This window comes from Hemicordylus capensis, chromosome 7, assembly GCF_027244095.1.
Source record: "Hemicordylus capensis ecotype Gifberg chromosome 7, rHemCap1.1.pri, whole genome shotgun sequence".
Classification (NCBI taxonomy): domain Eukaryota; kingdom Metazoa; phylum Chordata; class Lepidosauria; order Squamata; family Cordylidae; genus Hemicordylus; species Hemicordylus capensis.
In genome coordinates, this window is record NC_069663.1 from 9,512,185 (window position 1) to 9,525,481 (window position 13,297).

The window sequence follows — 13,297 nt, forward strand, 5'->3', positions numbered from 1 at the left end:
TGCGAGTTTAATCCCCTTTCAGTTAGCTTGGTAGCTGGTGAACCTGGGGGCAATCGTCCCACTGCCTGCTAAGTGACCTGTCCCCATGTTCCAACAAATGGGAGCACATGATACCTTGAGGCTCCTGAGCTTGTTAAGAGTGGGGGCTACAAGCCTTTAGTCCCAGACATAGAGGTTTCTGGGAGCCTGCAGAACAGCAGTGCTGGCAACATTTACCCACAATCTATGCCAACCAGTTTATACCTTGGCATAAACTGGAGTGTAGGAAGAAAGCTATATCCTGCCAATAGAGCCTCAGGACAAGAAATATATTCATATTCATTCTTATTAGATACACTTTCTTGTAGTACCAGGATAGTTTGTCATTCCATGTTCTTCAGGTTATCTTTTCTAATTATAAAATAGGTATACATGGGGTTATTCATGGGGGTGGGGAGGTTTCTGCATTATGGGCACAAATGCAGAAACTGAGAAAAATGAAACCTGGGAATCCAGGAGTTAGATTCCTCCCTGTGTGCATGCGCACCCCCTCCCCACCAAAGCAGCAGGGGCAGAAATAAGAACAATAAAGTACTGTGTCTTGCTCTCTGGGTCTCCAGCTAAAAGCAACTGCGTGCCCCACCCAATTCCTCTTGGTTTTTTGTTTTGTTTTTTTGCAAAAATTAATTGTGTGTGTGTGTGTGTGTGTGTGTTAAAGATCCACCAAATGGCTCTGCACCATAAAATGGTGGTCAGAAATGACATTGGAAGTCATCGCCGGCCACTCAAAACCACAAATAGGCAAATTTTGCCTATTTTTAATATTACAGAGAAAGAAACTGGGTCCCTAAGACCTGTCCACAGATACAAAACTGCAGTTGTTGAAACCACGGATAATGAGGGTCACCTGTGTTGTCTTATTAGTCATTAAATGCTTTTTAACTGTAGGCATCTGCAGAATTGCTGCTTCTTTCCTCTGCTTCTTTCCAGTAAAAGAACATTATCTATGTATATAGTGTCATTCTTTTGTACTTAAAATTGTTTTGTAAACTTTGGCAGGACAAGTTTGAAACGTTGCTTGTTTGCTTTCAGCACCTGTTGATATTTTGAGATGAGGCGTGACGTCACTGTCTCTGTGCTCCAGTGCTGTGCCAAACTTTTGTGCTGATGGTGTGGCCACATTTGCAGGTCAGGAACTGAAAGGTGATCAGTTCTGAGAAGATTTGCTTTCCTGCCTGTCAGACGCAGACTAAAGCAGTGTTCTTCACTGTAAGGCCTGGGCGCCAGTGGCAGCTCCATCAGCCCTAGGTGCAGGATCCCTGACTAATCATTTATTGGGTCTGTGTGCAACTTTGGCCAAAATTGAATACTCTGCACAGTCCCCCAGGTACCATGCATAGACCACCATTCCCACTGTGCAGTATTGTGCTTTGCTTGGCGCAGGAGGCTTATTTAAGGGAAACTGAGTCCTCTTGCGCCCCTGCACCATCTTGGAAGGTGTGCGCTGGGCTTTTCTTTTCTCATGGAGCTTTCCCACCACTGAGAAAGTGCAGCAGTGTGCAGAGATCAGCACAGTGGGAAATGGCTCTTGCATGAAAGGCTTCTTGCCAAAGTAGCCCCTGCTTGAAAAAATAGTGAAGGATCACAGGACTAAAGTGTAGGACAGAACATTAAGCTTGTATACAAAGAAAGATCTTGATTAGTGGTTGGAGACTACCAACCTGGTAGCAGTGGTGCTAAAAGCTCATGAGCGAGCAAATGGAGATGTTCTGATATTCAGGGAAAAGAGAGAACCTTTCGACTACACATGCAACTCAGGTTCAAATAAATCAAATGTTGATTTATCCTGAAAGGGTGGTGGGGAAACAGACTTGGTCTTTTGTATGTGCTTGCTGCAGGACAGTGTAAGCCATGGAATCACAAGATTTCACTATCAGATTTTCTTTATGAGATTGGCTGTCCTTGTTCTGTGTTCTGAGATCAGTATTTCCATCCTCCTGCAAGATCTTCCCTTCCTCTATTTCCAGTCATATGTAACCCCTTGAGCATTCTATAATTTTTTTTGCATTCTGATGTTTGTTTCCCCCTCCTGTTTTGACTTTGAGACAGTAGCTTTGCTAATTGAACAGGGTGCAGTGAAACATGATAAAGGTTTAGAGAACTATGTAGGGAGACTGGCTACAGAGAAATGCTTCTTCCTGTCTAATTATCAAACCTGGAATTCTGCATCTACTGGAGTTGATTGGCAGTAAGTTTGGGACAAGCTGAACAAGGTACCAGTGGTCCCTCTAATTTCTTTCATCTCTGTGCGGAATGAATTTTGTTCTGGGCGGCAGTATCACTTCCTGCCCCACTTCCTCTTGCCGCCCTCGCCCCGCCCCCCTTTCTCTGCATTTTAAAAAGTTCTACTTACTCGGCCGCTGCCACCGCTCCTCTTCCCAGGCGGTGGACAGGAAAGTCCCGCCTCCCGGCTCCCTCCCACGCCAGTCTCCCACAGGCTCCTCCTGGCCTGGCCGGCGCACCTGGCCGAGAGCCGCCTCCGCGGCCTGTCCCGCTGGCAGGCCCGCCACACCAAGTGCCGCCTCCGCGGCCTGCCGTGCCCACTGCCGCCACTTGCCAGTCTTTGCGGCCAGTGGCAGGCCAGCCACCTCCTCCCCCCACCTTCTGCCCTGGTATCGGGGCCGGCCGCCTCACCACCTCGTCCCTTGGCTGAGCCCGCCACTGCTTCGCTGCGTCCGGGCTGGGCCTGCAGCCACCACCTGTTGCCAGGCAAGGCCCGCCAGCCGGCCATGGCTTGCAGGGGCCAATTCTCCTTCTCCTGGGTGTGCCAGCCAATCAGGTGCCTCCGCAGTCCAGCCAGTCAGCTGGGCTGCCGGGAGGCATTTTCCCTGGCACACCCAGGAGAAATATATATATTGATAATAAATAATACCAGAGAGATAGGTAATACTTGTCCAAGAATATCAGTACAGGATAATCCAAGCATTGTATAAACCAGGGGTAGGCAACCTTTGGCCCTCCAGCTGTTGTTTATTTATTGTGGCTGGGAATGATGGGAGTTGCAGTTTGACAGCAGCTGGTGTGCCAAAGATTGCCTACCCTGCTATAAACCATTTGAACTGTGCAAATAGGTACAGGCAGCCCTCGTTATTCACAGGCGTTCTGTTCCCACTAACTTCTGCAGATAACGAAACCATGAATAAAGAGACCTTAACCCTATAGGGATTGGTGGGTTAGGTTCCTTCTGCTTAAAAACTACCCCCCCCCAAAGCAGGGAAGGGGCAGACATAAGGGTAGAACAACATAGTACCTTGTTCTCCAGGAATCCCCCACAAATTCTTATTCGTTCTAAATTTTTTTAACAAGAGCGAGCCACAAAATGGCTCTGTGCTTCAAAATGGCAGCCGGAAATGACATCAGAAGTCAGCTACTCAGGAACCGTGGAGAGGCGAAAATTGCTTAGGTTTCATGTCGTGGATAAAGAAACTAGGTCTCTAAGACCCATCCATGGATACGTGAAATCACGGATGAGGTTCACCTCTATTTCTATTTGCCTGAACAAACATTCAGCTTTCCAGCACCTACAGTGGCTTTTAGTGCAGGAAATAGAGAAAGTTCTTGGAAAGCAAAATAACATTTCACTTGCTCTCCAGGGATTGCCAGCATTTGAGAGATGAGGAAGACACATTCTTGATTGTTGGGTATCATATAACAGCTTGAAAAGATTTTGGTGGTATTCTGCTGCTCTGTTGTTCCTCTGAAATGTTTCAAGCTATTCACAGTAATTGGACTGAATAATTATTCTGGTAATAATGTGGTGTGTCTGTCCTTATCAAATGGAAGGTTACCATGTGTTGTATATGGACAGTAAAATGATACTGAAGGGCTGTTCAAGTTCATGAATTTTTTTGCATCCACGTAATATGACTTAATAATATTTGATCATTTAAAAAAGCAGTTATAGAACTTCAAGGCAAAAGTATGATGCCTTTCACTGCCCTGAGCATTTGGCACTGAGAAAAGCAGTCAGTGCTACACAGAGTTTCTGACTGAGTTCTGATATTTTCTTCATTAAATAATGCCTCCTTAGCTCCACTCTACAAATATAGTGTTACCTTCCAGTTGGTGTACTGGAAAAAGCACGGGACATAATTTACGGCACCACTTCAGATGCAGCACCAATCCATGGCTTGGTGTTGCGCAAGTGAGCCTTGGTCTCGCAGACTCCCTCCACACTGTCTTTTTCATAGCAAACCATAGTTTACTATTAAATCTGGATTGTGATTTGCCATTCTAGTTTGGAGGGCAAGTGCAGACCATGGCCTGAAATGGCAAACTGGCTTTCCGTGGGAGGAAGGTGTGTGTGAGCTTAGGGCTCACTCCTGTCAGTTCAAACCGTGCTTTGACATTCCATGTGAACCCAGCATGTGAACTGGAATAAATGCATCCATTTATTGAAACAGGGATGGAAGAAACAATCTGAATCGGTTGAACCTTTTGGAAGTAAGCCCAACAGGCTATGTTCTGGCTGGTGTATGAGGATATGTATGTTGCCTGTTAGCCTTGTGTAATTCACTAGATTAGGGATGCTGTGATTAGCAGTTGCAAATGTGTGGATTTGAATTTATATCCCTCCCTATTTTGAAGCTGAGATGGCTAACAGCAGTTCCCTTCAGCAAGATATTCCGCTGAGGGGATGGAACCACTCTGGGACGAGCAGAAGGTTCCAAGTTCCCTCCCTGGCCACATCTCCAAGATAGGGCTGAGAGAGAATCCTGCCTGCAACCTTGGAGAAGCTGCAGCCAGTCTGGAAAGACAATACTGAGCTAGATAGACCAATGGTCTGACCAGGGGCGTAGCTATAATTGAGCAAAAGGGTTCAAAGAACACAGGCCCCCAGCTCCTGAGGGCCCTCAAGCTCCACCCCTCCCTATTTTCTCCATTGTCTCCCTCAATCTGAGGGGCCGCCAGAGAGAGGGATGAACATGGGCCCCCTCTTCCCTAGCTACGCCCCTGGGTCTGACTCAGTATATGACAGCTTCCTATGGTCCTTCCTATGTTCAATTTAATGGCTTAGACCTTTTCCTATTAAAGACACACACAAATAGGCCATGCAACCAGGGGCAGAGGTGGGAGTGGGGGAGAGTGAAATATGGAAGAAATATATATATTAAACGCAGTAGTAACTAAAGAAACCCAAAGCCTTTCCCCGTATGATGTATTGTTCATTCCTCTGAATATGGTGGCAATTAAGGAACAGCAGAAGTAGCAACTCCTCACTTTCTCTAGAGAAGGTTTGTGGCTGGTGTCAAGGCTGTCTCTAGTGGGGTGCGGGGCTGGGGGCGAATCAGCGTGTGCGGGGCCTCCTTAACATTTCGTATCATTACAGAATCATACTGATTGATGACATACAGAGTAAATAGTGTGAGTGAGGTTTTGGGACATGTCCAACCAGCTTGGACATATAATGCATTTCTAAAGAAATAATAAAAAGCACGCTTCACAGTTCCTTCTGGGTTGCAAATCAACTTGAGCATCATGCATTCATATAGATAGATAGATAGATCCAGAAGTTTCTGAAACTTTCTGCCATGAAACAAACCACTTATAGGACTCTTTGGATGTGTGTTTTGTTTTTGTTTTTTAACTCCAACAATTTCTGCAATCCCCTTCATTTTGTTAATTTCACAGCTAAGTGTTTGGCATAGATTTTACTAGTAATACTTAATAGACTAATGGGGTGACAATTTGAAGGGTCATCCCTTCTGCCTTTTTAATAGATACATATTATAATTGCAACTCCCCAATCATGCAGTATTTTTGCTGTATTATCAATATAAGTGAATAGGGAGGCTAAAACCGGGGCCCACCAGTCTAGGTTGGACCATATAACCTTGATGGCAATAAAACCACTTCCAGGGTCTTTGCCATTTTTAAATTGCTTCACAAGGCCCTCGATTTCTGAGCAGGAAACAGAATTCCAGCACGGGAGTTTAGTGGTATACAAATCTATATTTGCTGACCTAGAATCACTTCTCCTGTATAAATTGTGGAAATGTTGCTCCCAAATAGCAGCTGGAACAATGAAAGATGGTAGAGAGGGAGCTCTCGTCATAGAAAGCGCAAGAAGGCGCTAGAAAATAACTTGATCTTTCATTTTAGACACTCCTATTAGATTGGCCCAATTATTCTTAATTAACTGGAATTTCTTGAATTTTAATAGTTTCTTATATTGTCATCTCATTGTTTGTAAATCTGTACAGGCCCCTCAGATGCAGGATGCAGATAGGAAGTGTACTGCTGTGTTCAACAAAGCATGTGAATAAATGTATACTTGTTATTGTTCCGTGACTGAACATAACATGTGAACAGGGATCAGGTGTGTCCCTGTTTTAATCTGTGGGATGTTTGAGGGAATGAGAGGACTGTTTCTAGTAATTCTCCGGATAAAGACTAGGGGCTTTGGAAGTTCACAGAGGGATCTGTGAATGGAGGCATTTCCTCACCAAAGGCAAACCCTGTCATTCACCAAGTCCAGCAAATGGTACTACTTTGCTCTAGGAAAAAAACCCATTTGTTGTTAATTGGCAAACAGGAATGACTGCTTTCTGCGGTAATTTGCTTCGTCTTTCTTAATACGTCTTAATGAAATAAGATTCTGCTGAAAATACAAACAGCTCTGATGCTTCACTCACAGTCTTTGGGACTGGTGTGTAGGACAGGTGTGTCTTTCACACCTGTTTATTCTTTGAGCTTTTATGAGAACTGAGGCACTACTAGCTTTCTTTTAACCCTGGAATTGCGTGTGGGTTGCAGATTGGTGCAAAGAGACATCAGCATAGTTGTGTTCTGAATTTTGTATGGAGTGGAAAGTGCTGGTCTCTGTAGGTGTTGTGTGCAAAACACAAATGACACTAACTTTGCAAACAAATCCTACAGAACTGTAAGTCAAGTTTTTACCATGACAGTAGCTTTCTTTTTAAATGATAGAGCTGTTAGCTGAACTTCTTTTCTCTAGAGAAAAGCAGAGGGATCCCAATTTGATTTCCTGGCTTATTCAAAAGCTGCGGTTAGAACAAATGTGGATTTGCTAGATCCAGATGCTGTGACAAATCCTGGTTTTGTCAGGATTTACAAAAGCTGCAAATTTCCTGTGTTCACACATGCAGGGGAGAGGGAAGTGCACAAGCCCAAGGCTCATGAAAGTAATACTATATAATAATTTAGTGTGACTTATGAACTTGAGTGCAACTTTTCTTTCTAAATTATGTATCATTTTCAACTAGCTGACTGGAACATTGCCTCTTCATGAAATAGCATTACCCCAATGTATTTATTTCAGACAAATGGAGAAAATGTGTGTTGGCTGCTTTGCTGTTCTTTGTGGGAAATTAAATACTTTTTCTTTTTCTTTTTCCAGTACTTTTCTGTACCTGAAATTCCTGGTAGTGTGGGCTCTTGTGCTGCTGGCCGATTTTGTTTTGGAATTCAGATTTGAATATCTGTGGCCATTCTGGCTTTTCATCAGGAGTGTTTATGATTCCTTCAGATACCAGGGATTGGTATGTATAACAGACACTTTATTTCCTTTTGACTACTACTACTAGAATTAGTAGCACTCTGCTACATAAAGTTGGCCAGGCTCCAAAGAGTCTTGTATACACTCCTAAAGGACTTTGGTGCACCCCAATGGGGCTGTGACAGTTTTTGTATTCCCCCCCTTTAATTTACAGTTAGATTTTGACCTTTCATAAAAATTCACAAAACTTAAACATACAATAAAATGCATAAAAAATTAAATTAAAACATCAACAATACAAACAATGCAGCAAAAAAGAGAAACTACCATACTTACCCAAATAGGAGGAGTCTCTGAATGTAAGACGATGCCTTAAGATTTAACCTCATCTTAAAGATAAGATGTTAAATACATGTTGTTTACCCAAAAGAAAGAGGACTCTGAATTCAAGGTGACCCCTCTATATTTAACAAGAAAGAACTGGGTGTGGGGGACTTCACCTTGAATTCAGGTAAATATGGTAGCACCTTTTAAGGGTCAATGGCCTGGATTAAATATCAAGGTTTAAAAAATTTATTTGGTTTTATTGTTTGTAGTAGAAGTTTGATTGTCTTCTCTTCTACATTTGTTTTAATCTCATGCTGGTCACTGACCAAAATAAAGAGATTTGATTTGAATATCAAGGTCTTTGCTTGCCTGTTAAAGGCAGCAAGGGAAGCTAAGTTGTAGACATCCACCAGGAAAGTGTTCCAAAGCCTTGGGGCAGTAATTGAGAAAGCCCTGTCATGAGTGCACCACAATCAGGCCTTTTTTAGTATGGGTACTTGGAGCAGAGTTCCCTCATACCTTGTAGGGCAGGCAAAGCATTTGGAAGCAAGTGGTCCCTTCAGGTATCCAGGCCCCAAGCTGTTAAGGCAAGGGTTCTCAAACCTGGGCCCCCAAGTATTGGACGACAACTCCCAGTCATCCCCAGACTTCGGCCATTGTGGTTGGGGATGATGGGAGTTGTAGTCCAACAACATCTGGGGACTCAAGTTTGAGAACCACTTTAAAGGCTGTAACACCTTGAATTGGATCTGGAAACAAATCAGCAATCAATTCAGCTCTTTCAAAAGGGGCAAGATATGATCCCATTGAGTGGCTCGGGTTAAAACGCTAGCCACTTTATTTTGCACCAGCTGCAGTTTCCAAGTATTCTTCAGGGTCCTTTGCCCTTCAGAAGCCACTCTTTGAAAGAGTCCTGAAAAGCCCTGTTGTGTGGGCAAACCTTTTGATTCCATTCTTGTATGCCATAGGAAAGATTCTTAGAACTAAGGGTAATGTGAGACTAGAGCAAGGAGAAAAGAACTGAGTGGACTGCCTGTTGGTTAATGCTCCATTGTAATGGCAAGACAGAATTCAAAATGATTCCCAGGGTAACTTTTTATTGTATCAGTTCTGTTGATAAAGCAGCAGTCTCCTGAGTGGCATAGAACTGTTCTCTGGGAGAGGAGACTTCATTCTTCAGATGGTCTTGCTTCTACTTGCAGTAAACTGGTCTTCAGCCCTATCTATCTATCTATCTATCTATCTATCTATCTATCTATCTATCTATCTATTTAAACATTTTTATACCGCCCAAAACTTACGTCTCTGGGCGGCTTACAACAGGATAAAAACAAAGTGAAACATTCGTTAAGACAAAAATGGGGAGGGGGAAACACACACATTACAACAATTTTAAAATTTTAAAATAATATTTTAAAACAGCATTAAAACCATTAAAACATTCTGGTCAGCTTTGCTGCAGTGGCTAGTCCTCTGGTTCTCAAGGCAGGGAAATATTGTGGTGATGCAAGTGTGGATAGTTAGCACTGGGTAGTGCTTATAAGCTGACATTGGGGAAAGGACTTTTTTATATGCTTCCCCATACATTTAAAAAATATCAAAGTTACCAAAAGGAGAGTGTGGACTTGGCAGCTCTGAGCATTGCTGCATGCTCATGCTGGGTGACCTTTGTCAATTAATTATTTTCATCTCCATTCTGCAAATATGAAATGGAATTAGCGACCCTGTCTCCCAGAAGTGGTGGTAAAGTCAGAGGAGTAATGATAGTATTCAGTGCTTCACATACATGATTTCATTAATCTTACAACCACTCTTGTAAGGTAGGCTGTTGACCTCCTGCTATTGCAGATGTGAGGGTTTTCGAAGACTACTTAATGAGTTCATCGCTGAGACCAGATTTGAACCAGAGACTCCACACCTGCTGAGATAGCTCACTGACCCCCTAGCCCAATTCGGACATTATGCTGCACGAGTGTACAGATGTCTGTATACTTGTACATGTGTTTGTGTGAATGACTATACCTGTGTTCATTTTAAAAGTGAACCTGGATTCAGGCCCTTCAGATGCATGGTACGGATAGGAAGTGTACTTCTCTACCTGTGTTCAACACAACATATGCATGACTGTACCTGTGTACACTGTACACTTGTTGTACATAGCCTGTGAATGGGCCTCCTGTGAAACAGTTAAGAGGAATGACCAATCTTAACCTGTGTGCTAGTTTCACACCATTTCAAGGGGAGACCTCTCTCTGTAGATATAGACAGGCAGACATGCAGACAGGCACTCCCTCTCCCGATAATAGCAATAGAAGTAAGCCCCTCTTTTCACAGCTGATCCCTTTTCTAATGTGAGGTTTAAACTACTTTAAACGTTCCTTGAAATGATATAGTCATTTAAATACTCTTCACTGTAATTCAGTTTGAAATACTAACATATATCTTCTCTCCCTCTCTCCTCCCCTTCTTTTTCTTTCAGGCCTTTTCAGTATTTTTTGTTTGCGTAGCATTCACATCAAATATCATATGTCTGCTCTTCATACCAATACAGTGGCTGTTTTTTGCTGCTAGTACATATGTTTGGGTACAGTATGTCTGGCACACAGGTAGGTCATCTTATTTGTTGCATTTCGTTAATTAAATGTAATTCTTAAAGCAAGGTCTACAATACAGTGGCTTTTCAAAGAAGTCACGGGATCTGAGCCCAGTTGCCCTTTGAAATTGTCAGGCCTATTTAATGCAGTTGTGTGTGTTGATTTTAAAGACTTATACTTTGGGATCGCCTGATTGAATAGCAGAGTCGCTTACAGTTGAATATGAAGTCCTACAACACAGTCCCGGGTAATACAGGGCGTTCTCTGGTATGGGCACTGGGACTCCATATTCTGGTGGCTCCGTTCCTGACTGGGGGATATCTGCGCCCAAACATGTAACTGGAGCAGTGTGGGAAGCAGCTCCCACATTGCGTGTAAATTGTACAGTTGCTTTCAGCAGGGTTCCTGCTCCCACACAGTGGCTGCATTTAGATATAATGGCAAATAATGGCTTGCTGTTAACGTGCGTTAGCAGCGGTGAGCCTTGGGCTCACCCACTCCTTCTTCCCTTCCGCTTTTCTGTTCCTTTAGAAATGAAGGGAGGAGAATGTAGCAAACCATAGTTAGAACAGGAGGCCCTCTTTTTCTTTTTCTTTTCATGGGGGTTCTGTTCTGGCCTATTGACACAGACTGGGAAACTACAGAAAAGAAAACTTGAGCCTATGGGGATGGGCGGGGAGGTGGTTAGGTTTCTCAGCACACTTAAGTGTGCTCAGATCTCATAAAAAAAGTTGCAGGGGGCAGAAATGCACCCCAACCCACTATTTCTCCAATTTTGAGGGGCTTTCCCCCCCTTTTTGGGTAGAAAAGTCACAAAATGACACCGGAAGTCATTTCCTGGTGACACGGCCACAAATAGCTGAAAATAACCCTGGTTTTAGTGCGCAAATACAAAAACTAGGGGTCTCTACTATGACTAGCCAAAAATAGCCCTAGTTTTAGGGCTATAGCCTCTGTACTGTGAATAGCCGAAGATGGGGCTTTTTTGGCCCACGAACAAAGAAACCTAATCCCTGACCCACCTGCAATATTTACAGTATTTATTATTCCATTTCTATACCTCCTTTCATAATGCATCTCAAGGCGGTTTTCAAAAGTTAAAATACAATAAAATTCCATAAAAGTTGCATCTAAAACCTTAAAGTCAGTGAAACAGTAAAAACTATAAAACAGTAAACAACTATGAAAAAGACAAAAAGAAATAGGGAAGCTGAGAGACCCGACAGCCCCTAAGAGCTAAAAGCCTGAACCATGTAGGTAGCACTGAGGCTCACTTATTTCTTGTACAAATCAGAAACCCAAGATCAACAAAATGGTCTTTGTTTGTGTTTTAAAATAACAAAAAGCATGATGGGAGAATCTCCTGTATGTGTATGAACATGGCATAACATGGCTTGCTCAAACCATAATTTGAGTTTCCCTCAAACCAGGATCTAACTGGGTTTGGGATCCTGGTTTCAGAGAGGCTATAGCTTGCTGTATTTGGATAGAATGGCAAACTGTGGTTTGCTGCTCAGTAGTAGTGTAAGCTTCTAATCTTCTCTCTTAATGTGCAGAGAGGGGGAAGAGGAGGAGGGAGTGGAGTATGTGAGCCCAAGTCTTGCCACTGTGTACATAACCACAGATCAAGGTTTCTGAATGTAGCCCATGTCTATCTGTGTTCCCTTTGTCATAGCACTACCCTGTGTTATAAGAGCATAAGAATAGCACTGTTGGATCAGACCCACGGCCTATCTAGTTCAGCATCCTGTTTCACACAGTGGACCCCCAGCTGCTTCTGGGCAGCCCACAGGCAAGAGCTGAGGGCATGCCCCCTCTCTCCTACTGATGCTGCCCTGCAACTGGTATCTATACTAGAGGCATCTGGCCTCTTAGGCTGGAGGTGGCCTATAGCCCTCAGACTAGTATTCATTGACAGACTTGTACTCCATGAATTTTTCTAAGCCCTTCTTAAAGTCATCCAGGCTGATGGCTGTCACCACATCTTGTGGCAGATAATTCCATAGGTTAATTATGTGGAAAAAGTACTTCCTTTTGTTGGTCCTAAATTTCTTGGCATTCAGTTTCATGGGATGACCCTTGGTTCCAGTGTTGTAAGAGAGGGAGAAAAAATTCTCTCTCCACACCATGCATAATTTTATAGACTTTTATCATGTCTCCCCTCAGACATTTTTCTAAACTAAAAAGCCCCAGGTATTGTAGCCTTGCCTCATAAGGAAGCTGCTCTCTACCCTGATCATCCTGGTTGCCCTCTTCTGCACCTTTTCCAGTTCTATAATGTCCTTTTTGAAGTGTGCTCTCAAATTTCTTGCTAAAACATTATCAGCATCTGTTGAAGTTCACTTATTGGACCCAGTATGGTATGTAATAATGTGCAAATTTCACAGCCTGATGCAAGATGGCATATTATCATTTGAATTTCTGTGGTGCACAATTTGTATCCAGTCTCTTACTTTATGAAATATGAACAGCACTGGATATAATTTTTCTTAACTGCTTCCTTATAAACCTAATGGAGAACCAGATTTAGGGCTGGTTGTATACAGTTTCAAAAGAGTATTTTAGTTCTAGATCTGTCATAACAAACATGTTACAGATTTTCTTAATTTCTAAAAACACTATTTTAAGAATACTGGTTTTGTTTTATATGTTGTTGATGCCGGGCTTTCTTTCCATCTGTTTCTGACAGAGAGAGGAGTGTGTTTACCAACAGTATCGCTGTGGATACTATTCGTTTATATTGAAGCAGCAATTAGATTTAAAGATCTCAAAAACTTTCATGTAGATCTTTGTCGACCTTTTGCTGCACACTGGTAAGTGTTCCTTCAGATGCTTTAATTTTGTAAGATTCCACCCCCTCCAAATTCATGACCTCATA

General features: G+C 42.9%; 1 protein-coding gene across 1 annotated transcript in view; it reads left to right on the forward strand.

Moving 5' to 3' along the window:
- Nucleotides 1–13,297, forward strand: part of MACO1 (macoilin 1) — a 93,990-nt gene that overhangs the window by 20,093 nt on the left and 60,600 nt on the right. Inside the window, exons 2-4 of the mRNA XM_053268506.1 lie at nucleotides 7,400–7,541; nucleotides 10,305–10,431; nucleotides 13,109–13,232. Coding sequence (XP_053124481.1) covers nucleotides 7,400–7,541; nucleotides 10,305–10,431; nucleotides 13,109–13,232 — 393 coding nt within the window. The remainder of the gene's footprint in view (nucleotides 1–7,399; nucleotides 7,542–10,304; nucleotides 10,432–13,108; nucleotides 13,233–13,297) is intronic.